This window comes from Lynx rufus, unplaced genomic scaffold (genome assembly GCF_022079265.1).
Source record: "Lynx rufus isolate CCGP_SWC_20201006 ecotype Redwood Valley unplaced genomic scaffold, mLynRuf1.p SCAF_26, whole genome shotgun sequence".
In the NCBI taxonomy this organism is placed as follows: Eukaryota; Metazoa; Chordata; class Mammalia; order Carnivora; family Felidae; genus Lynx; species Lynx rufus.
This window is the reverse complement of record NW_025814841.1, coordinates 3,513,240-3,540,256: the sequence shown is the minus strand read 5'-3', so window position 1 is coordinate 3,540,256 and position 27,017 is coordinate 3,513,240. Positions and strand designations below refer to the sequence as shown.

Genomic DNA, 27,017 nt, shown 5'->3' with positions numbered 1-27,017 from the left:
TCAAATCTGGATCCGTCTCTTCCTCTTGCGGAATGGTTTTGAACTAAATTTTCCAAATTTTCTCCAACTCACCTTCTTGAGCCAAAATAACTGAACACTTACAGGAAATGTGATCTCTTTTTTTTAAATTTTAAAAAATTTTTTTTTTCAACATTTATTTATTTTTGGGACAGAGAGAGACAGAGCATGAACGGGGGAGGGGCAGAGAGAGAGGGAGACACAGAATCAGAAACAGGCTCCAGGCTCTGAGCCATCAGCCCAGAGCCCTACGCGGGGCTCGAACTCACGGACCGCGAGATCGTGACCTGGCTGAAGTCGGACGCTTAACCGACTGCGCCACCCAGGCGCCCCAATTTTTTTTTTTTAATTTTTTTTTTCAACATTTATTTATTTTTGAGACAGAGAGAGACAGAGCATGAACGGGGGAGGGGCAGAGAGAGAGGGAGACACAGAATCAGAAACAGAAATGTGATCTCTTTATTGAGAGTTGTGGGAAAAAAGAAAGGAAGGAGGGAGGGAAAGAAGGAAGACAGGAAGCAGGGGTGGGGGGGAGGGGGCGGTGGGAGAGAAAAGAAAATTAGCACCAACACTCTAAGTGTCCAGTTTCCCAGCCCAGATTTCAAGGTGGCATTTACTGCAATAGTCTGGGAATTCCCCTTCTGGGATAAGTATTATGTTAACAGCTCCAAGTGGATTGTAGTTTAGCTATATGAAATCTGCAATTATCTGATTAGAATGAATGTAGCAAACTCCACATGGCGTCCCCAGTCTGTGAAGAATCAGAACCTTGGTCTCTTTACCCCAACGTTGTAAAATGAAAAATTATGAAGGCAGTCTCTTTGGAAGAGATGAATAGAGGCTTAAATAATATTTGCTAAACTTTTATATTGTTTTGGGAGACAAATATTAACTAATAGTAGGAATCAAAACACTTTTTCTTCTGACCCAGTTATGCTAACCAGCACAAATTGATCTCTGAGTCACTGTGTATTTTTAAACACAGTCAACCTTTAAACCAACATTTAGAATGGATATCATGTTACCTTGTATTAATGTCCCTTTATTAAGACATAGCCTTAATTTTAGTAAATATACCTTTTATATTTAAAAATTTACTCCCACACCTTACTTTTTCTCCCCCTAGTATTTACCTCTACTTAAAGCTATGCACAACATACTAAGGAATCACTGATGTTTGGCAACATGGTGGTAGTAAACATTATGTAGCAATGTCATGGAGGAGACAGCTAGGCTATAACTTGAAAGGGGAATTGGAATTATTTAGATTTATATAGAGGTAAGGTAGGATGTCAGTGGAATTCTAAAGAAATGTATGAGTAAAATTACTAAAGTAATACATATCATGTTTTAGTGCTGTTGAAGCATTATCCGCAAGGCAGGGAATAGCAAGAAATAAATCTGGAATGATAGAGATGGTCCCTGTTACAGATAACTTGTATGTTCTATTAAGGAATTTACATCTAAGACTGTAAGTGATGAAGGTACTTCAAAGAGTTTTAATTAGGAGACGGCTATAATATACTTATTCACTCTAGAATAATTACTCTAGAGACTGTATGGGATGATTGAGAAAAGGGGTGGGAAAGAAAAGCATGCATAAGGATATTTGCAGAACTATCTCTGGGCAGCAGAAACCTCTTTGAGCACCTGAACTAAGTAAGGTAATAGATGGAGAGATAGAAAGAAGACCAGAGATTTAATCAATTGAAATCAGTAATATGTGGTAAATAATAGGACTTGGACGTTGAGGGGGACCAAAGAGTCAAGGAACACTATGAGCCTTCTAGTTTGGGTAACTGGATGCATGTAGTACCTTAACAAAGGTGAGTATCAAAGGGGAGGAATGTTTGGAGAGGAATTAGTTTAAGTGAGGGACAAAGGGGAGGAATGTTTGGAGAGGAATTAGTTTAAGTGAGGGACAAGTTCAGTTTTGGAATTATTGAGAGAGTTAAGGAGAAAACTCTAGCAAGGAGTAAAATAAATAAGTTTAAAACTTACAGAAATTTGGGCTATATAGAGCACTTTGAGAGTAAATTCACTCATAATGGGAAATAGCTACAAAAATAAAAGTGAAAACAACCTAAGAAACAACCCATGAAATGAAGGCCAAGGATTTTTTTTCTCTACTCTGGGAAACATTAACAATTAAGTGGTAGATAAAGGAAGAGACACAGAGAAGGAAGAGTGAGAAGAATAGAGCTAAAAGGAGAGAGTTTGAAGCAGGAAGAAATAACGTCAGCAGTAAAAATAATAACTGAAAAACAACCAGGAGATTTGGCAAATGAGTTATTAGTGACTCATCTCAGATGACTTCAGAAGGGTGGCAAAGGAAAAAAAGCAGCTTGCAGTAGCCTGAAACATGACTGGGAGCTAAGAAATTAGATGCATTATGAATGTGGAGGAGAAATATTGGATAGGGGTATATGATATCAAAGCAGATTTCTCTCTTTCGAATACGAAATACATCATGAGTTTGTAGACTGGAGAAAGGGATCCTGTAGGAGAAGATAGGTTGAAAATATGGAAAAAGGAGAGGATGACTGTTAGAAAGGTCTTAGGTAGGAGAATGGACTCAATACACAGATGGAGTTTGTAAACAGAAAGACACTCTTGTTTATTTTTGAGACCGGAAGAAAACTGATGAGAGAGTTGAAACTAAGTAAGTTTTTAGCAAAAAGTTGTGAAGTTGAAGATAATTATGTTTCATAGCCTCAATGATCTTGCTGCTGTAAATCGAGATGATGGTGGTCGTTTTTGAGACAAATTCTTGAGGGTGGAGGCCCAAGGTTGAATATGATGTTGATTGGAAATGAGGAAGTTTAAAATGGTCATTGGTTAAAAAGTGATGGGAACTAAGGAAAACTAAAAAGATGATAGCAGCCCAGCAGAAGTTGGAGGCCATGAATTTGCAGTGCGCCAAACTTTCCTGAAGTTATTCACAGTTGCCTCGATATAGAGAAATTAGATTATGGCATGGAACAAAGTTTTGGGGTTCTGATAAATGTTCGAAAGATTTGGGTTAGAAAGGAATCTGAGTGTTTATATGGGAGTGGGTCAGATGATCAATCATAGGAGTTTAGGATGGGTAAGGAAGGAAGGCAAAGACAGTGATACATACTGTCGGGAATTGGTATCGACTATCAAGTGAACATCAAGTAAAATTGGAGCGAGATTATGAGACACCTGACAGAATTAGCTACTGTAATCAGAATTTGAGATACATATTGGAATTTAGTGTTTCTGAGTTCAAATAGTTTCATTGGATTCTAAGATCCACAGTAGTTTTGGGGTGGGGGGTAATGCAGGAAAAATGTGAGGATGATTGAGGTTTTGAAGATCTTGTGGTTCAAGATTATTGAAGAGTTTTCTGCATGTGCACTAAAATCTCCTAGCATTACCATAGGAATCAGGATAAAGAAGGTAGCTGACAACCAGCTCCCCAAATTATCAGTGACGAAGAGAAGAGATAATGATTGGAAGTTGAATAGATACTAGCAACCTGAATTTTTAATGGAGGTTCAAGCTAAGTTACATGCTTCATAGAAATAAAAATATTTACATTATGGTATGAGAGTAATGGCCAGAGTGCCTGTAGTAAGGCATCTTCTCCTAGATCCATGGACTATGAAATACGAAGGAATAAGTAGCTTCTCCTGCTGTGAGCGATACTGGAAGCAGAGTTTGCAAGGCTGAGCTGGATATTATTTAAGGTAGGGATATGCAGGAACCGTTCTACAGAACAAAACCATTCCTTGATGATACAAAAAAGTTTGTTAACAATGGGTAAGGAGGTTTGAAAATAACAGCTAAGAGAATGAGAGGAGATTGAAACGGTACGGAAGAAAGTACAGGAGGTGAAGAATTTAGATGATATCCGGGGCAGTTGAGCTTGCCCTTTACTAAGTTTATCACAAAGTTGTTCTGGTGCCAGAATTGAGACTGGTTTTGGTGATAGACCCAAGTAAGTTGCTGGGAGGAATGCCATGGAGTTTGAAGAGAGGCAGTGAATGGTCTTATCTCAAGGTATTTGGGGCCATGACTAAAACCTCATTAGAGAAAGCATTCTGATAAAGTTAGTGGAGTCACAGAAGATGAGATTTCTGTATGGAATGTAGACTTTTTTTTTTAAGTTTATTAAGTTTACTTAATTATTTTGAGAGAGAGAGAGAGAGAGACAGCGCGCGCTCACACGTGTGCATGAGGAGGGGAGGGACCGAGAGAGGCAGAGAAAGAATCCCAACAGGCTCTGCTAACATGGGGCTTGATGCCACGAACCATGAGATCATGACCTGAGCCAAAATCAAGAGTCAGACACTTAACTGACTGAGCCACCTAGGTGTCCAGTAGACTGTTGTCTTATAGATGCCATTTTCTGGTAAGTAGTACTGAGAGCCCTTAGTAAATGTGATCAAATCCAAGTAACTCATACTTCCTTTCTATCTTAATTTCTTTGTGTTATTACCAATCTCCTTCCACCTTCTATTTGTGTTTCTGACTGTAACCTCTCTTAATGTCTTTGGAATTTTTCTTCATTAATTATTTTTCATTTCTCTTGCATTTCAATATCTCTTATGTTCATATTTTTGTTTCTTCTTGAATTACTGATGAAATCTAAATAATACCTTCTTTCTGTTCTGCAAACCTTCAAGCTACTTTCAGAATGATTCACTTCTCTGTCTCTTAAGTCATAGTTTTGAGTATGTATTTTTACATATGCTTCAAACACTCCTTCATCAGCTCCTACGCTCCAACCCTCTATGGTTGACTGCTGCCTCCAGCCCTTTATTTTAAATTATTTTCCCTGTGATTATTATTGGCCAAGGCTTTTATATATATTTATCTGTGTGCTGTCTCTTTGCATCTGCCATTCTCGAATACTGCCTTTTTAAAGTTTCTCTAATGCATTACTATCCTGATTCTCATTCTACAATCTGACTGTTCTGTCTCCTTCTCTTGTTTCCTATTTCTCACATCCTCAACTTTTTGACTGTATGTTGACCTATATCCCATCATCTCTGTGGCTTTGACCAAAACTTCCAGTAGCTGGTATAGTTCCTGGCCTATAATATGAGCACAATAAGTAGTATTGAAATAATGAATCAATCAATCAATCAATACTGAAATATAATACTGTGCAATGACTTCTCAAACTGTATCTCCAGTACCACTCTCTCCTTTGAAGGCCAGATTTCTCTACCTGATTGACCTCTGTACAGAATATTCTTCTATCTCTCACAAATTTAAGTTCAAAACTGGAGTTACTATCCTTCCTCCCTAGAATTCTTTTATTTATATTAATAGATCATCATTTCATTTTGGAGGCTGGGAATTTCAGGTTTTTGCTTTGGCTTGTTTATTTCTACATTTAATTCATATGGGGATGTCAAACATGTTTGAGAGGGGAAAAAAAAAAGTCCTTGCTATTGAACATTTTACAGTTCAGTGAAGTTAACAGACTTCTGAATCAAGAAAGCTCAATTCTAGTTCCAGCTCAGAAAACATCTAATTGTGTGACGTATCCTAAGTTTCTGTGAGCCTTAGTTTGCTTATTTCTAAAAAGACAGAGATTGGATTATATGGCCTCTGAGATTCCTTCTAAGCCTAACATTCTGTTTGTATAATTCTGTATATTGTGCATATTCTATATGCTGTATATTTCATATTTTGTACATTGTGATTTACAATGTTTGTCATCCATACCTTCTTCTCTATTTTTACCCCTATTACTACAAGTTAGCCTTTTCCTACTCTACTTCATTCCATACACTACTGCTGAATTCGTCTTCCTAATTCATTACGTTATTTACAAATTACCTTTGTTCAGAAGCTTTAGGTCACTCTCATAGAAAATTAAACTCTGCCTAAGCTTCTTTACTAGGCATTTAAGATCTCTATAAACTGAGTCCAGGCTAATTTTCTAACTAATATTTTGCCATATTTTAATTTCTGTATGTCCAGCATTTCCATTTGCCTCTTTTTCCCTCCAACCTGATTTGTTGAACATAACAAAATTCTGTATACAAAATGACCTGGACCTGCTACTTCAAGCTGTGATTCTTCCTTACTGGTATTTTTACAAGTCAGTGCATACAGTGTAAAAAAGCTTACTCTAAAATTAATAGAAAAGTGCCTAATGTACTTTAAGTGAACGACCTAACTTCTGGAACTTCAATAGCTCTATAAGACACTTAACATAGGTAGAATTAAGTTCCTCTATGACAGGCTGCTGGAGAACGGATAGAAGACATCAAAAGGTCTTGCTGTGTACTGCCACTGTGATACCGTCCTGCTTCTGGATCATAATATTCCCATTATCTGATTCTAGACACATCACAGGAGTATCAGTGGGGTCGGAAGTTAGCCCAGCTGCTTGCTGAGCTAGAACAGATATCACCCCAGCATGCTAATCTGACAGGATCTCACAGCAGCCCAGATTAAGTCCTAGTGAATCTGTGCCCAGGATTCAAACAATGGGCGGATTCTTCATTGTGTCCTCCAGGTGCTGCTCCAGAGTCTCCTCCATCACACCCACTGCCCCCCCACCCCCACCTCCCCACCCCCCCAGCCAGGGACCCTACAGCAAATTGTGTCCCTTCTCTACCGCATGTCTCCCGCCCGACTCTTTTATGGTCTCCATCTATCTGCTGAAACTTCTCCATCTTTTCGTGCATGTTGTCCATCTTTTCTAATATAGTCTTTAATTGTTAGTTAGACTTATTTGAAATTCCCTAATAGTTCCAAAATCTGTGTCATCTCTGAGTTTGACTCTGTTGATTGCTTTGTCTCTTGACAGCGGGCCCTATTTTTTCTTGCCTTTTGGTGTTTCTAGTCATTTTTTATTGACTGTTAGACATCATGTCATCAGTAGTGACTGAGGCAATTAGTATTTATGCCTGAAAATAGGCATACATCTTGTTCTGTTAGACTGTGTACGTGTGTGTGTGTGTGTGTGTGTGTGTGTGTGCGTGTGTGTGTGTGTACATGTTGGGGGGATTAATCCTTGGACTACTACCTCTGACTGTGTGATTGGTACCCCATGAAGTGGCATCTAAGGGCAAGTGGTAGCAGTATGTCTGAGATATTTGCACTATACCCATTCCACTCTCCCTGTAAACCTAGCTAAACAAAGGAAGGTTGGTGAATTGTTCAACGATGATTAGTGAAACCGTTGAACATAGCATTCTACTATGAGGACCAGCCCTCTTCACATTTATACATATATTACAGTAACAATGCATAATTTGGTCCTTTACAAACACACGTTTAAAATGTTTGTTATTTCAGACTGTTTGAGGACCTGGGAAGGGAAAACATGGGGGGGGTGCCCATCCCTTGGTGGAGTAACATTAATTTCCTACAATTGACAAAATGTTTTTAAACTTTAACATCCACTGAAAAATGAAAATTATTTAGTAAAGTAAGCATGTTATAGATTATAGATAGTAATTATATTATCTCAGGATTTTAAAAATATATATTTTAATAATGTATTAATTTGCTGCATGTTAATTGTTGCCGAGTAAATAATTAATTCTGCTTACTTGTAGTTTTGTTTCTGTTATTTTTTGAAGTAAAAATTAAATAACAATGAAAGTTATAAATATTTAATAAAATACTCAAAATATCCTCAAGACATTTACATCTTACACGTTTCTGTGTGTGCATATTTAATGATACAATATATCTTTATTTTTCAGTATTGTATTTGTCCCTAATTTTCTTCAGGAAATTGAGATATTTAATCTTTTTTTCTTGCTATCTCCTACAATGACTAATGACTATTTCTAAGAAAATGCTTCTCTAGATTTGTTTGAGCACTTCTCTTTTTTGGTAATAAAATAGACCTAAGGGTGATAGTAATATGTTTTTCTACATTAGAAGTGTCTTGCTTTCTCACATCACTATATGTATTACTGCTGTTTCACATCTTCGATTGTTAACTTGGCTGACACTATATATTGCTGTTATTGTTGAGTAAACTCACTTTTAACTAATGTACAGAATTTACATTTAAGTGAACAGAAATGTTCTGTAAAGAGATGCCATCATGCCTAGGGATAAATTGACCTATCTTCCACCAAAATAATAAAATGTTCCTCTTCGTACACAATATTAATTAATTTATTTATTTACCATGATTTCCATGGTGAGTATTTTGTGTATTGCAATTCTCTTTACTTTGGAAGCAATACTAAAATAATATAAACTACAGTTTTTACAAATTTAAACTTGTACATTGTAATTTGTGATGAGCATGAAAATTATAGAGTTGAGTCATATAATTACTTTAAATTATTTATTATGTAAATATGTATATATGTTTTATTAATCACCCTAAAATGTCTAATTTTAAGATATTATCATGTAGTTATTTCTTCATTATGCAGCTAATGCTCAGAAAATCTCTAGACATTCAATAGATTTTATCAAAAGCATAATGCTTCTGCTGTTAATCAGCTTATGGTATTACACAATATAGATACAGGGAAGACATTTCTTGCCCCAAACCGGAGATTATAATTGTTGTCCTTCAGAGACACACTTACATTTTTCTTTTTTTAATTTAAGATTTCAGCTTTAGGAAAATAATTTCTTTGTGAAAAAAAGAATTTTTAAAAAGCTTCACTTTCTACAAGTTTATTTTTTAAGAAAACCACTTACATTTATTTATGGCATCTTTACAATCTAAATATGAAAGAAGCCTGTCTAATGTATCATAGACTGTAAGTTCTGAGTAATGTACTAGGACAGTTTCACTGACATCTGAATGTTACTTTGAAATTTTACATTGTGCTGGTTGTTTTTTGTTTGTCTTGTTTTGTTTTTTGAGTATTAGTATTCTTTTATCACACCTACAGAGATGCTTTACATTGAGCTTTTGTTGATCTGGAATCGTAGCACTGTGATGGTTGAATGTAAGTGGTTATAGAAAAAAATGCCCACTGCCCTATTCTTTCCTGTGACACTGAGTAACTCCCTTGTGCTTGAGAGTCCTTGTGATTGAGTCACAATCCCTTGTAACTGAGAATAGGAAAAGTGAATAGCACAAGTGATGAAATACGTAAAAGCTGTGTCAGATACGTGAAAATTTAAAAAATCTTTTAAGAGCAACTGTACTGGGAGAAAAATGATCAAACTGGACAACTTCACTGGATGATTATAAAATTATTTTTCCCTTAGAAATCCTCAGCTCAAATTCTGCATGGGCTATTGTATGCTTTTAAAACAGGGTTGCTACAGTTTTGGCTATTGTTATGGTATTATCAGTCGATATGAATTAGCTCTGTTTGTAGAGGGCTATTAAACAGTATCCTGTGCAAACGCTTGCAATTTGGAATACGGGCCACTACATAACACAGAGCAATAATCTGTATTTATCCAGGTAAATGATACCTGCAGAAATCTGAATTATTTTACTCATATGTTACAAAACATTAACAATTTATTTAAAAAATAGAACTATGATAGATATTAAATGACTTTTTTTTAAGATATTATATCGCTTTTTAAAAACAACCAAACTACCTAAGAAGGATTTAAATTTATAGGTATATGGTTCCTAACCTTTTATATGGCTCGCCCTTTGGCAATCTTGTAAAACCTATGGCCACCCTTTTTAGAAGAATGTTTTAAAATGCGTAAAGTAAAATAAGGTAAATAAATGCAGTTACAAAAAAAAAATACATTGAAATATATACTCCTAGTTTAAAACCCTAGGTGGGCTCTAAAATATTTTATGCCTTGCAAATGCGTATTTCCCACGTTTCAGTTGCTACCATTCAAAATTATTTATAAGTTCTTTATCTTAAAATTAAAATTCACTAAGAATTTAGGTGGAAGTTGTCAAGTTTTATATCTCAGTCTCTTAAAGAACCTGCTACGAGATGGGGCATCATAGGTGACACTTAGGCACTGCTACTTTCAACTTTCTGAGCTCTTGTCTTAATTCTTACCTAGTAAGACTTATTCTTACCCTTGAGCGGGAGCCTGTGTTGATCTTCTCTTGTGTTTTCAAAGTTTAAAATATGGTTGCTTTCCATTCCCCTTAACGATCTATGATGAACATTTCAGGAAATTGCCACCTTCTACCCTGGCTCTTTTTGTGTTTCACTGATTAGCCAATTTTCCTTTCATGCTACAGAAATCAGATAATTCATATTATTTATGAATATGGAGAGAATAAATGTAAGCAAAATTTAAAACATTGACATAGTCCTCAAACAGCTCTTCCACTAAAGAGGAATTTTCCTAAGGGATATTGCCTAAAGAGTGGCCTATTTGCTTTATAAGTAGCGGTATCCTTTTAAGGACATAGAACACAGCAACAAATTTGAAATAATTCTCCGGATTTCACTCACAATCATGTATTTCAATTTTTAAAAATGTAGTGTCAAAGAAGTAAAAATGTATGTCCTAACATATTACTTTTCACTTGGAAAAATTGCTTGATAGGATCAGAATAAATCAAATTTTGCATAAATACATGAGAGATTAGCCTCATTTTATGTTAGGGTGGTCATAGACATTCTACCAAATTTTGTTGCTATGTCTTACAATGAGATAAGCTTATTGTTAACGTAATAGGAAATCTGAAAATAATGTAATTATTGATACTCTCCAAAAAGATAGGCTTTAAGGACTCTAAGGGATATATGTTACGTTGCTTCTGCTTTTTTATTGTGGTGAAGGTATACAAAGATAATGTACAATAAAAACACTTAGCAAACTATTGAGCACATTTATTTCTAAAGAAAAGTGTTGTCTCTCAAATAGTTTTTCAGGAACAAAAATAAAGTTGGGATTTTTTTTTTATACTTATCAGGTTGCCTTTTTCATCTCTGTCTTTGAAAGTAACTGAATATGTTATATGTATTTATACTTGGTATATATCAGCTTTTTTTTGACATATCCTGGATATACTTATATAAAAATGCTAAACTTAGGAAATCAATCATATCATGGTATATAGTTTTAAAAATATTTAAAAATGATTTGACTTCTGTTACGTTGTGAATTTAAAGTGTGAGAGAATCACAAGATATGATGTAGAATAAAAACCCAGCACTCACTTCCTAAAGTCCTCTAATCTCATGTGTGCTGGTCTAAAATTGTGTGCCATGTAATTAATTACATGTAGGAAATTGTGTCCTTTCTTTTCTTATTTTTCTTTAATTGCCTGCATTTTTCATTATCAACAATAAGATTGAGAGAACTTACAGAGAAAGTGGAAGTTCTTTACATTAGTCTTGGGGGAGACTAATGCTTGGTCCATAATACAGAAACATTTCCATTTCTGTGGTTATAACTAGATGGAGAGGTAATAATTTTTGTAGGTATTACGTTGGTATATGGAGCTCTTGAGCCAAAGTTAGCGTTCTTGTGTTCTTAGGGTTGTGTCGCAGAAAGTGGGGCTGGTGTTAGAAAACACTTATTGATCACTTGTTAGGTGTTAAAAGCATTATGTTTGATTCCAGGGATATAAAAATCAGTAATGATGGGTTCCTCACATTTAAGTATACTTCTTTCAACAAGGATTAGGTTTTGATATTGGACTTGTTTGTGGTCAAAGAGATCACACTGTTTCAGAACCATTATTATTTCAATCAGTTAATACCCTTCTGAATTGTTGGGTTTTTTTTAATGTTTATTCATTTTTGAGAGAGAGAGAGAGAGTGAGCAGGGGAGGGGCAGAGAGAGAAGGAGACACAATCTGAAACTGACTCCAGGCTGTAAGCTTACAGCAGACAGCCCGATGCGGAGTTCAAACCCAGGGGCTGTGAGATCATGATCCGAGCCCAAGTCAGACACTTAACTGACTGAGCCACCCAGGCATCCCGATACCCTTCTGAATTGTATTGGTTGGCATTGCTAAAGTGCCCCGAGATAGGTGGCACAGATTGGCTGACTAACCAGCTTTCTGTGATTTTTCTTGTGGACTATGTTTACATATGGCTACAGCCTGCAGGGTTGCAGTGGTTTCTTAACAACCTTTTGATTCTTCTGTTGGAATGTTGGGATGTATCACTATACTATGTTTGTGCTGAAAGCCTTTTAATATCTCAGCTGACACGCTAACAATCCGCCTTAGGGGCTTTAGGATTAATGCTTGTATGTTCTTCACTCTCGTGAAAATGTTAGGCTAAGCCGTTGAATTCTTGGAAAATAGAATACTTCACATATTTCACATGTTTCATTTAGGGAATTCATTTTGGAACGCAGGCAGTTTTTGTTGTCATTGATTATAACTGAGCAACTCCTGTCATCTCCACTGGGAATGCCATTAGAGGCAGATTGGGGTTTCCTTAGAAATTCTTAAATTTAGCGAGACTGGCTCAGAATATGTTGGGGAAGAGAACTTTTTTTTTTTTTTTTTTTTTTTACAAATTAGATAATTTTAAACAATTACCTTTTTCAAAATCAGTTTGATGCATCATAACCAAATAGCAGAAGGGCACTAAAGATCAACTGAGCTGCTTTTTGACTAACATTTCAGGGATTGTGAAGCAGCAGATAGACAGCCATATCACAGATCCAGACCAACAGAACAACGGCCTCTCCTAGAGCGGACCACCGCCCGCTCCAGATCCACTGAGCGTCCTGATACAAACCTCATGAGGTCGATGCCTTCATTAATGACTGGAAGATCTGCCCCTCCTTCACCTGCCTTATCGAGGTGAAAGATAAATCAATCGGACTAACCTCCCCTTTGCCCCTCCAGCACACCTATTTATTTTCCCAGCAGCTAAATGGTCTCTTCTATCATCCTTGGCTGATCACTAATAACAATTGATACTAACCTTTTCAGTGTAAGCACACTATTTATATTCAGCGGATATAATAGTGTGTGGCTACCATTGTAATTTGTTTTTAACTGTCCTGACCACATCTGTTCTGTGATTTCTCATTTATCAGGAGTCCTGGGTAAATCCCCCCATAATGCACTTCATAACTATCATGTTCTTCTCCTACAGAATGAGAAATTGTTTGTGTCCATTAGACATCACTTTTGGAACAATCATCATAATGACAATAAATAAAGCTAGATTTTTAGTTTCTTTCTATCCATACTAGTATCATGTATTAACCAGTGTCTTCTTTAGTTGAATTTTGAATTGTTCAGGGTTTTTTTTTTTTTGTAGATTCATGAGATATTTTCTAATAAAGGGATATCCAATATAAGCCTGAGTAAAAATCTCCTTGGATAAAGGGAGGGAGGTTAGTGCTGAGAGTTTGGAATCTGGTAGAAAGAAATGTAAAGCATTACTTTTTATTTTTTGAGCTGCAGAACTCCTGTTGCTTGCATCTAGATAGAATACTAATTTACATTTAACAATTCCATGGATGTTACTGTAGGATTCTGTGTGCATGTATCTGTGTATGTATGCATATTACACAAAAGTAGAAGCATCTCTTGACAATCATTCAAATATCCATATTTTGTCCTTCTTTCCTAACCTTTTAATCAGCAGCTAAACGTCTTTTAAAATTGCACTTGCACAGCTATCATATGAACCAAATGTGTTAAAATTATTTAACTCCCGCTACTGAAAATGAACATCAATGATGTATCTTGTAGGTCTCATCCTCGTACTGGGTCTGTCCAAACAAGCCCGTCCAGTACTCCAGTAGCAGGACGAAGGGGCCGACAACTTCCTCAACTTCCACCAAAGGGAACACTGGAGAGAAGTAAGTTTTATTTCTAATTATGTCATATAGGAAATACACATGGAAGCTAAGGTGAATCAAGATTTTTTTTTTACTACCTTTGTGTTAGTTTTCTTCTTTTTTAATTGAACGCCTTAGCCGCATTTGCTAGTAGTTATATTTATAAATATATTTATAAATGTTACCTGTTTTGCACTTAAAATTTGTAATATTTGGAGATAAAATAACCTTCCGTTACTGCTCTTGCACATTTTCAAGATTTGAGTAAATGCATTTTAAAAAGTAAACTTAATGCTCTTAAATAAGCAATTGGATGATATTTCTTTGCTACAATTAAGTTTATGTAATTGTTGATAGTTACATAAAGTTTATTAGTAACTAGCCAAATCAATTTTCACACACTGCAAAGGACTGGTTAGCTGATGCACAACAATGGTGATCCTTCTCAAAACTGGAGTGCCAGAAAAAAGGTAATCATGAATATACAAAGAAAGATGCATGTTGTACTGATATTTTAAATACTTTCAAATTTTTGCATATGAAGCACTATTTGCTTATACACAGATGAACATACTCCCCAAACATCTATAAATTCTGGGATAAAGGACCTCTAAAAGCATGGATGATAGAATATAATAATTTTCAACCTCGTTTTTTAAATGGTCCCTTTATTTAGTAACTGGATGTGCTTTCCCAAAAAATACATATATATTTATATATATATTTAAATCACCATTTAACTTTTCTTTAATAGATGATACATACATTCTGTATCTTTGGAAATTTCTGTTGTTTTAACCCCTGTGCTTTGGTTCCCTTTTTTGTTTTGTTTTTATTTTGTTTTTCCTAGACAATGGAGTCAAGGAGATAGAACCTTATGAAGGTCTGTACATAAAGGAGGGTTTGTTTTATGCTGACAGCCTTTTTGGGGGGCTACGGAAGCAAAAATAAACCCAACTGCAATTGATGTCCCTCCATTGTAAAGACTTTTATTTACAGTAAAATGTTTTTGTTTTATGATTTTTGGTAAAGCACTCGATTTTTGATTCACTTGGAAATTATGCCAGGGAGTTAAATTTCTTTGCCTCATTGAAGTAAGAGTGCAAAGAGTTGAACTTTTCTTAAGTGAAATGTTCTGTTGCACATCTTTTCCTAAGATAAAATGTTCTGTTTTTAAATTTTTTTTTCATCTGCCTTTCAACCAGAATTCTGTTTAATGCAAGACCTTAAGCAAAGATATCAATTGCAGTCTGTGTTTATGTTACTGAAGATGTACACCTAGTCTAGTTCCTCTTATCATCAGATATTTCATTTTGTATTTATGATGATCTTTTAATTATTAAATTTGTCTTTCTAGAAAAGAAAGTTGTTGAATTAGACAGTGGTTGTGGTTTGTATTCCCTACATCACCTTTCATGTTGTACCAAGACTGCTTACAGTATACCAAAGTTAAATATGTGCAGTTTTATTATCAATAGTACGTTATGACTCAAGAGAAAATATTGAGTCATGATCTATGGAGTGTCATACATTCACTAAGATAATAAAAATTCCTCTGCCAATGATAGAATTCTAAAATTAACTTTGTAAATTTAAGGAATTGTTCGCTTTTATTTACTTACGAATTTCCAGCACGTAGAATAATGCCTGGCACATTGTAGGTCCTCGATAAATATTTGTTGAATGAATGCATGAAATATTGTTTAACAATTGAAAAGTTCCTTCACATAGTGCATTATGTATCACTAAAATAATCTTGCCATTCTATAGATGTTTGTATTAAAATGTATATTGCTATCACCTGTTTGTAACAAAATTTTAAGTGCACTACCTTTGGGCAGGGATATTTTATTGCCTTAGAGATAGATAGATAGATAGATAGATAGATAGATAGATAGATAGATATAGATATCTATCTATCTATCTATCTATCTATCTATATATATATATAACTTGGAACAAGTTGTGTTCTTGTTAATTGTTGAATGATTTATCGACTTCTATACTGAGGTTCTTCCTATGCTATGTACAATGATTTTAAACAACTCCATGCTGTTGTGACTAGTGCTAATGTGCTGCCTGATAAGGAGATTATAGCAGCACTTCCATAATTCTCAATTATTTGCATTATAATGGGTGTATATAATTTTAAAAGTACTTTCCAGAAGGAAAGTTCTGTAGAACATATGAAATTTTTTGTCTCCCCAGGATTTTTAAAGATAGAGTTTTGACCTCATTTGTTGGCATATGAAGTCACAACTTCTTAAAATTCACTTTTAATATCTTTTATAGCCATAGTCTATTGAGATATGAGTAGTTCCATTCTTTGTAATAATCAATCTACCCGAAAGCCAACATAGAGCTGATAATGAAAGTCAGGGTTGAAGAAGTTTTTAACGGGCTTGTCAACAAACATTCTATATACCATCTAGTTTCTGCCTTGTAGAGTCTATTCAAACCATGGTTTTCCTTTAGTGTCCCTTTAATTGTAATTCTTTTTTCTTTTTTATAAGTAAAAGAAAGGAGAGCCTAAACCACCCTTGTTATTTCCACAATGAGACAAAAGGACTTGTTTTTCAGTTTTTTGTTTGTTTTGTTTTGCTTGAAGGTATGGATGATTTTAACAATGTTTTTGTAAATGTTGATATGAACACTTAAGTAGATACATAATTGTGTAATTTTCTTTAGCTTTAAAGGAGATATAAAATATCTCTTCTAGAAGTTTCGACTTCCCACTGATGTTAACGGTACATGAGCCAAACTAGGCTATCAATAGGCGGTCTAAATCAAATTATGTCTGGATTATCACTTAAAAGTTATCAGAAGATAATTTAATGGCATTATTTCAAAATCAAAGTAATGACACATTTATTTATCTAATCCTGTTCAACAGCTAAAAAATGATCAACTCCTAGTTTAATTCCTTTTGATTTGGGTTATATTCTAGTCTATTAATGAAATTAATTTAAAACTTTATATATGTTGGTTTTCATGATGGTACAGTGTTAGTTACCTTCTCCTTGTTTGAGAACCAGAGTAAACAGGAGCAATGTAAGAAAAGTGCAATGTACTAAACAACTGTTAAGGTATTATTATTTTTTTTAATTTTCTCCAGACCTTGATGTACTGGCATTTTGTAAAAGTAAAAAAGAGTTTATATATCATTTTTTGGTTCTGTAACATAAAAGGTGCATAATATTATTTTTCTAAGAATATATCAAGCTTATAGACAAAGTATTTTGACTACTTTACACAGTTATCACATACCACAAATATTTTAGGGGCCACAATTACTCTTTTACAAATCAAAGTCAACATAAAAGAAGACAATATGATAATTTATTAATAAAATACTTATTTACTTACATAACATGTCAGAAACTTATTAAATAATCTCTTAGTCTCCTTATCGTCACTCACTATATCATGAATAATTTGACATTTGTGTCACTGAGAGTAACAAATATATACATCTGGTCTTATTTTTTTCTTTACTTCTGCAAATACAGAAGTTAATGAAGAAACGGGGCATAAGGAAGAGCAGTGGGGAGAAAAGCAGGGTGAAGAGGTCAAGGCAGGTCTGTCTGTGTGCCTAAAATAAATAACTGAATGTTTGGGAAGTATGACTTTTCAATTTCATGTAAGAATTTAGGCTCCAAATTTATAAATGCGCAATAAAGAATAGATTGTTTTTCAGCACTAATTTTTAAATAAATTGTCTAATTTTTATTGATGGAGAAATATTACATAAGCTATCTAGATAACTTATCAGAATATTTGATTCATCCATTGGAACATGTTCCTTAATGTTAAAATCAAACTAACATTGTAGACAATGCGTCTGACCAAATTTATACCTATCCTTTACCCCAACTCTGTATTCAATTCATCTGTTTATTAAAAACTGTTTGAGTACCTACTGTGGGTTACACTGAGTAGAACTATATTGCAATCCTAGCCTCCTCTCTATAAAAATTTTGGTTTTGTAGAGGCAAATTGTAAGTAAATATAGAGCAGAATATAAATTCCATTAAAGCTTTTAGAGGCTACCTCTATTTTCTTCATCATTTTTTCCTGAAATAAAAATTTACCGTACATTCCTGTTTTCATCCCAGCTCAATATTGCTCTAATGTTTATTGACAATCATAATTTCTTCCCAAAGAGTCCTCCTTCTAAGTGGTGTGGAAAGAGCCTTCATTGTGTTTTTTTAAAGTCCCTATTACATTTATATATCATAATATCTCTTTCCCTATATTAGACACTCAGTATTGACATTTGTGATGCATGTGAATATACTTTCTTAAATAAACATAAATATTCTAGTACAATCCTATTCTATTGAAATGTCTGGCATTAAAGTCAGAAGTTTGGCTTCGTTGGGCATGTTAAGATTCTGAGGAAAAAAAAGTGATGGTCATGTTATTTGCCACTTTCTTTGTCAGAATGTTCCTGAAAGGATTTAAAACTTAAAATGTTACATAATCAGTAAATACATGTATATACTTCTTTTTTCAAATTATCACTATTTTTCTTTGAAACACTGAATTGAATCCTAATCTTTTCTTAGCTGTCAGTTTAAAAATTTTTTTTACTTTCTTTGAACAATAACTTTAGACCTAATTTTACCCTGTTTAACTCATCACTTTTTATTCATGAACAGTACAGTCTCCTTTATATGCCTTATGTTCTCTCCTTTCTCATTGTGTGAAAGCAATTTCCTTATGTCATCGATGCATTCTGTCAGTATATATAGTATAAGACACAAGACCTCTTAAACTGTAGTTGCTGATTGTCAGTAACTATTTTCAATGTCGAAAGACGAGAAGAATCATCAGAGTGCATCTGATCATGAAAACAAAGGCAAGTGTAGCTGCATATTTATAAAAATGTATAACTATCTCTGTTCTGAATAGCTAATATTTTAATGACTAGAATGTCACACATCTTCCATTTTCCTGCAGTGCTATAGGAATAACCTGTTTGGAGCATACCGTAAAAATGAACTTCATTTTAATTTACGTGTGCAATTAATGTTTTCCTATTTGCCCATTCCTATATATCTCATATCAGTCCATATGAACACTGAAATGCTTTCACACTGTTTATGAATTGGCTTCCACAGGAAAGTCATTTTGTTGGATGTCATTAGTTTGGGGGCTTCAGTGATAGTTAATATCATTTTTATTTATTTTTCACTTCCTTAAGATAAAGCCTATTTGTTGGACCAGTTTGTTACCTATGCTTTATTCTCAAAACTAACTTAGTGAATTATGTCAATTATTAAATTAGCATAAAACCACAACTACAATCTTCTAATTTAGTATAAAATTACTCCTTATTCCTCATTTTATTTTTGTTCCTACTACTTTTATCATAGGATGGGAAGGATAGACTTTACTTTTGTGTTCATTAATGTGAGGTGTCATGTTTAATGCATGAATTTGTTTCCCTAGTGTGTGATTTCATCTTTTGTGGTGTGCTTAGTTTTTATTTGGGTTGTTAGTGACCTTAATTACTAACCGCTATTGTCTGTTTTCAATGTTAAAAAGACAATGAGGGAGAAACACCAAGCTCATCTAATAATGGGAAAAAAGGCAAGTCTAATATGAACTTAATAGTGCCTTTCTCTATATTAGACACTCAGTATTGACATTTGTGGTGTGTGTGAATATGCTTTCTTAAATTAAATAAACATAAATATCCTAGTACGATCCTATTCTATTGAAATGTGTGGCATTAAAGCCAGAGGTTTGGCTTTGTTGGTCTTGTTAAGATTCTGAGGAAAAAAGTGATGGTCATGTTTTCATGCAAAAAACACAAAGATATTTTTTAATCCAGAAATTGTTTTAAAACTGAACGATTTAAAAAATATCTTAAAGCAAAATTTTAAAGTAGAAAATGACATGAACTTAATTGTGAGTTCAACAATATTAAATGAAAATATATGATATTTGTAGTTGTTCACAGTTTTATACGCATGCATTAATATATTGCCTGGGTGAGTAAAAAAGATGATCAATTTCAGTACTTAGATTTAGTTTTCTTGTAATTATTGGTGACTTAATTTTTTAACCCAGCAAAACTAACTTCTGCCAGGAAAAGGACTGTATATGTGTTGTAGTAATTGCTAATCAAATATAACTACATGTATTGACTGAGAATGTCGGCATTTTAAGACGGTTATAAAAAAAATCATTGTGCTAAAATTTCTCTTTATCATTACAATTTGCCCTTGTTATGGGCCAAATTAAGAAATGAATAGTTTTTGTGTCAGTAATTTTTAGTTACAATGTCTTTTAGTCTTGAATTCTTTCTGTCCTGTCTTCGTCTGTTATAAATACTGTCTACAGTGTTGGGTGTGATATTTAATTAGCGTTAAGATAATTTAATAATGTTTCTTACTGTGGAGTGTCATTTATTTGCACCCCTCTCAGCATATAATTCTTAAAATGTGCTAAGATAGGTAAAAAAAAAAAGAGAGAAAATAACATAGCAAAATAAATAAAATGAAATCAAGTATTATAAAATATTAACATTCTCCATAAAACAATAAAAATTTAAATAAGCCCTCAATGTGCATTTACATATTTGTCATTTTTATCTATTTCTTAACCTCTATGATCTTTGCTTAGCACCTACGAAAGGATATGTTCATATGAACTGAAATTTATGTCACTGATCCAAAAGAGTAAATACATCTTCTTAAATGTCAGGATGCAACAAGTTTTAAAAACATTTAATGCCATTTTGTATTTAAGCACATTTAAATAAAGGTATCAAAAGAATAAGGACTTCCCAGGAGGTAACCAATGTAAATACTTGAACTGAGGAAGTACTTTCAGCAGGTTTTTTGGCTTCCTGACCTCTCGTTGACCCTGAATGCCGCTATATCTTTTACTTCTAAACTGTTCTCCATTCTTGTTATTCCTTTGATATTGCATGTAAGAGTTCTACTGACAATGAGAATGGGGACCTCAGTCACTCCCACTCATGATTAATGTATTTTTATCATTTATATAAAAATCATCTTTACTACAAAACGTCACTATGTTATGTAGATCAATCCTGCATATGATATAGTTGGACCTAGAAAGAAATTCACGTGTAAAATTTGAAAGATGAGAACTCTATATATTTTGCATATACTAACTCATGTTTTTATTTAGTGTAATATTTTGATGACCTACTTATAATAAAGTTCTGGGTATCTAATTTTTCCCTTTGCTCTTTGCTTTTGGGAGAGACAAATGTACCGTTTTAAATCTCATAGTAAAGTCCATGAGTAAGATTAAGGTGGGAGGTTGTTTTTAAATTGGTTAAAAGCATATTTATGGATTAGAGAAAATTCCAGAGGTTAAAAAGATGTTCCTATGTTCCTTCTACTTACATACTGAGTTAAAAAAAAGGGGGGGGCGCCTGGGTAGCTCAGTCGGTTAAGCGTCTGACTCTTGGTTTCACCTCCGGTCATAACCTCACAGTTCATGGGTTCAAGCCATATCGGGCTCCATGCTGACAGTGCGGAGCCTGCTCGGGATTGTGTCTGTCCCTCTCCCTCTAACCTCCCTCCCCCCCAACCAAAAGTAAATAAATAAACTTAAAAAAAAAAAAAAGAAAAGTAAAAAAAAAAAAAAAAAGGTAACCATGAATTCCAGCTGTAACCATGTGTTAGAAATGGCCAAGCATTGAATTGAATGATGGATTTATCACCATCCTCTCTTCTGGTTTAAAATGCAAAGAGAGGAAATAATAAAGATAGCTTTATTCTACATCTTGCTATGAAGTGCCCACATTTGGTTTTGGAATAGACATAGTGTATGCTCCCCTTCAGTTAGTAAGATATGTGATCAGTCAGCCAAAATGTCTCCATTAACCCTGTATTAACATTAGATTCTTTAGTACTTGGAATCCGTTTCTGAGTTCTCAAATGACACTCTACCTAAGCCAATCCCTTTTGATACATTGGCTCTTCATACCCCTAACGAGCTAAAAGGCGACTAGACTATCCTTATCCCATAGTATAGCGCTATAAATTAAGACTCAAAGAACAGCATAATTGGTGAGTTTCTAACTAATTATAATTTATTTATTTATTTATTCATTATTTCTACAAATAATTTTGGGGTACCTATGATGTTCCAGTCTCTGTTCTGGGTGCTGGAGATATACTAGTGTGCATGTCAAACAAGCTCCCTGCCTTCATAATCCTTATATTTATTGGAGGAAGCAAATGATAAATAAAAGAATATATACTATTGTTTCACATACTGACAAGTACAAACAGGAAAATTCAGTGAGGATGATGGATTAGATAGTATTCAAGAAAGTAGGGTAAATAATTCTTGATAATGCATTCTGAGAAGTATTCCCATCTAAGTAATATTTGAGCAGAAACCTCAATAAAGTGACAGAATTACCTCCTTGAGGGCCAGGGAAGGAAGAGTGTTCTTGGCAGAGGCAACAGCAAGAAGGAGGACTCTGATATGGGAGCCAGCTTGACTTACTTGAGAGAAAGTGAAGAGGTCAGTTGGGTACCACAGAGTGAGCAAGCTGAATAGTAGTAGGTGTGGTCAGAAGGGACTGGGGCAGGTGACTCATATTATCTATCAGTCAGTGTTAGGATTTTTTTTTTTACTCAGTGAAATGGGAAGATTTTCATTCAAGTGACACAACACCATTTCTTTTTGAAATAACATCAATTTAATTGCCATGTTGAGCCTAACCTGAAAGAATGGAGATTAGAAACAGGGAGGCTTTTGCAATAACCTGGCAAAGAGGGGATGGTGGCTTAGATGGCTAGTGACAGGAGGAGTTGGACTCTGGGTAGATATTAAAGATAGAGCCTTAACGGATAAAGGGGAAAACTTGAGAAGAATCATTCGGTGGGCTCAAGTGCTGAGTTTTGGATATAAGTCAGAGATCCTCTTAGACATCTAAGATAAGATGCCAAATAGGTGGCTTAAAACATGGTCTGGACTTCAGGTTAGAGATTTGGACTGTTTGGGAGTTAATCTCATAATAAGAGAGATTTAGGAACACAAGGCTGAGATCACCGAGAGAACAAGCATAGAAGAGGTTTAGGGACTATGACCTGAACTGCTCTCATATTTAGAAGTTGACAAGATGAGGTAGCAGGGTACTGAGAAATAGGAGGGAAACAATGGAGTGTAGTGTCTCTGAGTACAAGTGAAGAAAGTACTTGAAGTGGGAGAGAACTGTTGAGCATGAAACCATAGATTTAGCAGGTAGGAAGTCATGCTAACCTTCATTACTAACAGCTTTGTTGGAGACATAGGCAGTAGAAGGCTGAGTAGAATGGATTTAAAAGAGGAGAGAAAGAGAGATGGTGAATATAATGCCTTTGAAAGAGTTTGGCTGTAAAGAGAAGAAAATCAGTAAAAATCTGTAACAGAGGGAAGAGATCATAGAAACAGAATACATGCAGGATATATGGGAAGCTGTGTGCGTGCGTGTGTGCGTGCGTGTGTGTGTGTGTGTTTTCTAAATCAAGATCTGCCAGTTTGCTTTGTAGAGTCATGTGGCCCCAGCCATCTGCCTATAGTTTACCAGGGTAATTATCGGTATTCTGTGGCTTTACTCCTAGATTTAGAATGAAGACTTTTAGATTTAGAAGGAACCTTATAAATCTTTTCCTAAAACTGCTTTCCTTTGTTAATAAAGGAGCAGAATTCTAGAGGATAATCAGCTTTGTTCAACCCACATGGTAACACATCTCTAGTCTTGACTCCCGATGTAAGCATTTCTATACTGTGCCTCTTCAGATAAGTGACAATCTCCTTGCATGGGTTTCAACCATTTATTTTCTTTTAACTATTAGCTAATGGTTTAGTTCATTTCAACCAATATGTGCTATTTTCAGTATATGGCACTAGTTGGTTATTGAGAATGCAGTAATGGATTCCTGCTTTGGGGAGGTCCCAAGTTAAAACAATAATAATATATAATAAGAATAACAAAACGGGGCTGGTAAAATTATTTTATAGCATGTCACTTACACAGTGTCTTAAAGATTGTGATATATAGGTATAAAGAAGAGGTAAGTTTTGAGGGGTTCTGGGTAGGTTTTCAGCCTAAGATATTTCTTCCACTGCTTGTCATAGTTTATATTCTGCTCATCTCTGATGGCTTAATTATTTTAATAATAAAAAGCTTTTCGGCTTTCCAGAACACTGAAATGTAAATGTTCCTGAGGAGACTGACCTGAGCTATTCTCACATACAGATCTTCATAGGCAGAAAGTTAGAGCCTATGAGTGGGGAAAGGCAGGTATAGGGAAAGGGGTACTGTAACATGTGTTAGAGTACTAGGTACCTTAGAAGAGTCATAATGACGAATTCTGCCTTCAACTACCCCTACTCTACTCGTCTACTCTAAATAACGTTGCTTGCTTTGTAGCCATGCTATATATTTACTTTCTTTGAAAAAAATTATGTGTTTATTTTATTTTGAGAGAGAGACAGAGTGCAAATGTGGGGAGGGCAGAGAGAGAGGAAGACACAGAATGTGAAGCAGGCTCTAGGCTCTGAGCTGTCAGTACAGAGCCTGACATGGGGCTCGAACTCACGGACTGTGAGATCGTACCTGAACTGAAGTTGGACGCTTAACTGACTGAGCCACCCAGGCACCCCTATAAATTTACTTTCTTAAATAATTTGGTAAATTTAAATTGCTCAGAACAATACCGGTCACATAATAAGTACCCTGTAAGTGTTAGCTGTTATTAGTAATGTTTCTTAGTGATGTCTTGCGCTGATTTTGCATTTTTAGCACACAGTCTGAAAACTTTCAATTTAAAGTAAAAGCACCTGGTTATAAAAGTAAAACTGAGCCACTTATTCAATAGATACTGTTTAGTAGTTTTTAGGAAATTATTAATCCTGATACTGTTTTTGATCACACAGCTTGCATAAGACACAATACCACAGGGAATAAGTAAGGCTAGATTACAGCATTAATTATTGCATAACATGCTAATACATTTGTACATGTTTTAATCCATGTGTAAAAATCAATATGCAAATACTTAGAATACTTTGCTCTAAGTCAGAGAACTACTGAAATCACTAGTACTTTTCAGGTTTTGTAGTGTTTAGAGGACTCCATTGGAAGTCAATACTTGGCTCTTAAGCTCATTTCTACTGGTAGGCCTATGACCTCTGGTAAGGCTTTTAATTTCTCTGCACCTCAGTTTCCTCTTCTGTAAAATAAAGTATTCTGTAAGAATTTTCTAAAGAAATGAAGTGTTTTTGGAGATGTAACTAATATGATCTAAAGTCTCAAATGGTTTTGCTTCCAATTTATTGTCTACGTTTTTACTGTTATTTGTTAATTTCGTTTGGTTTGGAAACTTAACAGATATAACCTCTAACTGACTATTTAGTGAGTCACTCACTATCAGGTTTATAGACTAAGCCCTACCATGCTACCTATCAAAAAGTCATGTCCCTAAACATATAAAAAGAAAAATATTTTGTCCTTTGAGCCTCAATGGATAGTCATCTACTTTATTTCAAATATAGATAACCTTGCGATGAGAAAGAAAGAAAGGAAAGGAGGAAGAAGAGAGGGAAAAAAAAGTTTACAAAGGAACCAACATTAATAAACTATTTTTGACAGTTTCTGTAAAGGATACTTGCTTCTACAAGTATTTAGGGGCGCCTGGGTGGCTCAGTGGGTTAAGCGTCTGACTCTTGATTTCAGCTCAGGTCGTGATCTCATGGTTTGTGAATTCAAGCCCCACATTGGGCTCTGTGCTGACAGTGCAGAGCCTGCTTGGGATTCTCTCTCTCTCTCTGTCTCTCTTTCCCTCCCCTCTCCTGCTCTTTCTCTCTTTCTCTCTCAAAATAAACAATAAAAAAATAAAAATACAAGCATTCTAGAAATTGGAGAGCATTAAGAGTATGGGCTGACTGTGTTTTGCTGCCTCTCTGTATTCTTATGAATGATTCTTGGGCAAGGAGAGTACTGTACCCATGTCTTAATTTCCAAATTTGAATTATATCTAGATAAGAATGGGTTTTATATTTCCTAAATATAACATTCATTGCCAACTTAGGCCAACGACCATTTGACCAAAATTTATATGGAGAAATTCAGGGATACCATAAAACAGCAAGACATGTATCATATATTTTTGAGCATTCAATCACATCTGTATTATGGAATAGTAAGTCAGTGATGATGAACAGGATGGCTCGAAAGAAAAGAGACAGGACCAATGACCGTTTTAAAAGTGTATTTCAGTAGTCTGCTGTGATGGTCTGAACTGTATCAGAGACCACAGTAAAGATGAATAAATGCATTTAAAAATTTCCCTCTTCATTCAGTTCCACAAGCCTAAGTGAATCAGTTGTAGAAGATGAAAGTACTTCCAGATAAATATTTTAAAATTTCTTTTCCTAGGCTTTCCTTCTTGGAGGCCATTTCTCCTTATTTTACTTTTCTTTCCCTTTTTTTTTTTTTAATTTTTTTTTTCAACGTTTTTTATTTATTTTTGGGACAGAGAGAGACAGAGCATGAACGGGGGAGGGGCAGAGAGAGAGGGAGACACAGAATCGGAAACAGGCTCCAGGCTCCGAGCCGTCAGCCCAGAGCTTGACGCGGGGCTCGAACTCACGGACCGCGAGATCGTGACCTGGCTGAAGTCGGACGCCCAACCGACTGCGCCACCTAGGCGCCCCTCTTTCCCTTTTTTAAAAATTGTTTTTAATGTTTACTTTTTTTTGAGAGAAAGAGAGCACAAGCAGGGGAGGGGCAGAGAGGGAAGGGGGACACAGAATCCGAAGCAGGCTCCAGGATCCAAGCTGTCAGCACAGAGCCCAACATGGGGCCAGAACTCATGAACCTCAAGATCATGACCTGAGCCGAAGTGGGACGCTCAACCGACTGAGCCACCCAGGTGCCCTGTACTTTTCTTTCCCTTTTGCTCATTTTATTCTCTACTCCCAAAGACTCAATTGACTAATAACATTTAGTGAAAAACTCCCTTCTACCTCGTACCTCTCTGCATACTTCAGCCATTGTTCAAGCCATACCACCACTGACTTTCTAAACATAATCCTAAAGCCATCTTCTGTTTGTTGTTGAAAACAATATAATCTTAGGAACATGATATTGGACTAGAGAACGAGCACATATTTTGGTCTTGGCTCAGGGCCTGCCTTTACTATGTACCAACTATGTGACTCTAGGCCCTTAACCTGAGTTAGTTCATCTGAGAAAAGGAAATCTTAGCATATTTCTTTTATTCCCACTGTGTTACTTCGAGAATCAGATGAGGTAATGGATGTGGGATGGTTCATACAGTAGATAA

At 35.1% G+C, this 27,017-nt stretch overlaps 1 protein-coding gene and 1 pseudogene across 39 annotated transcripts in view; one reads left to right on the top strand and one right to left on the bottom strand.

Annotated features, from left to right (window-relative positions):
* RIMS2 (regulating synaptic membrane exocytosis 2) overlaps positions 1-27,017 on the top strand; it is a 614,217-nt gene that overhangs the window by 403,749 nt on the left and 183,451 nt on the right. For 23 of the 39 annotated variants that reach the window (XM_047088894.1, XM_047088888.1, XM_047088896.1 and 20 more), the window contains 2 exons: positions 12,515-12,694; positions 13,598-13,707. In XM_047088894.1, coding sequence (XP_046944850.1) covers positions 12,515-12,694; positions 13,598-13,707 — 290 coding nt within the window. Of the gene's footprint in view, positions 1-12,514; positions 12,695-13,597; positions 13,708-14,536; positions 14,570-27,017 lie in introns of all 39 variants that reach the window. The other 16 variants (XM_047088889.1, XM_047088900.1, XM_047088903.1 and 13 more) reach the window with 3 other exon arrangements.
* On the bottom strand, positions 6,269-6,544 carry LOC124518959 (ragulator complex protein LAMTOR5-like; annotated as a pseudogene).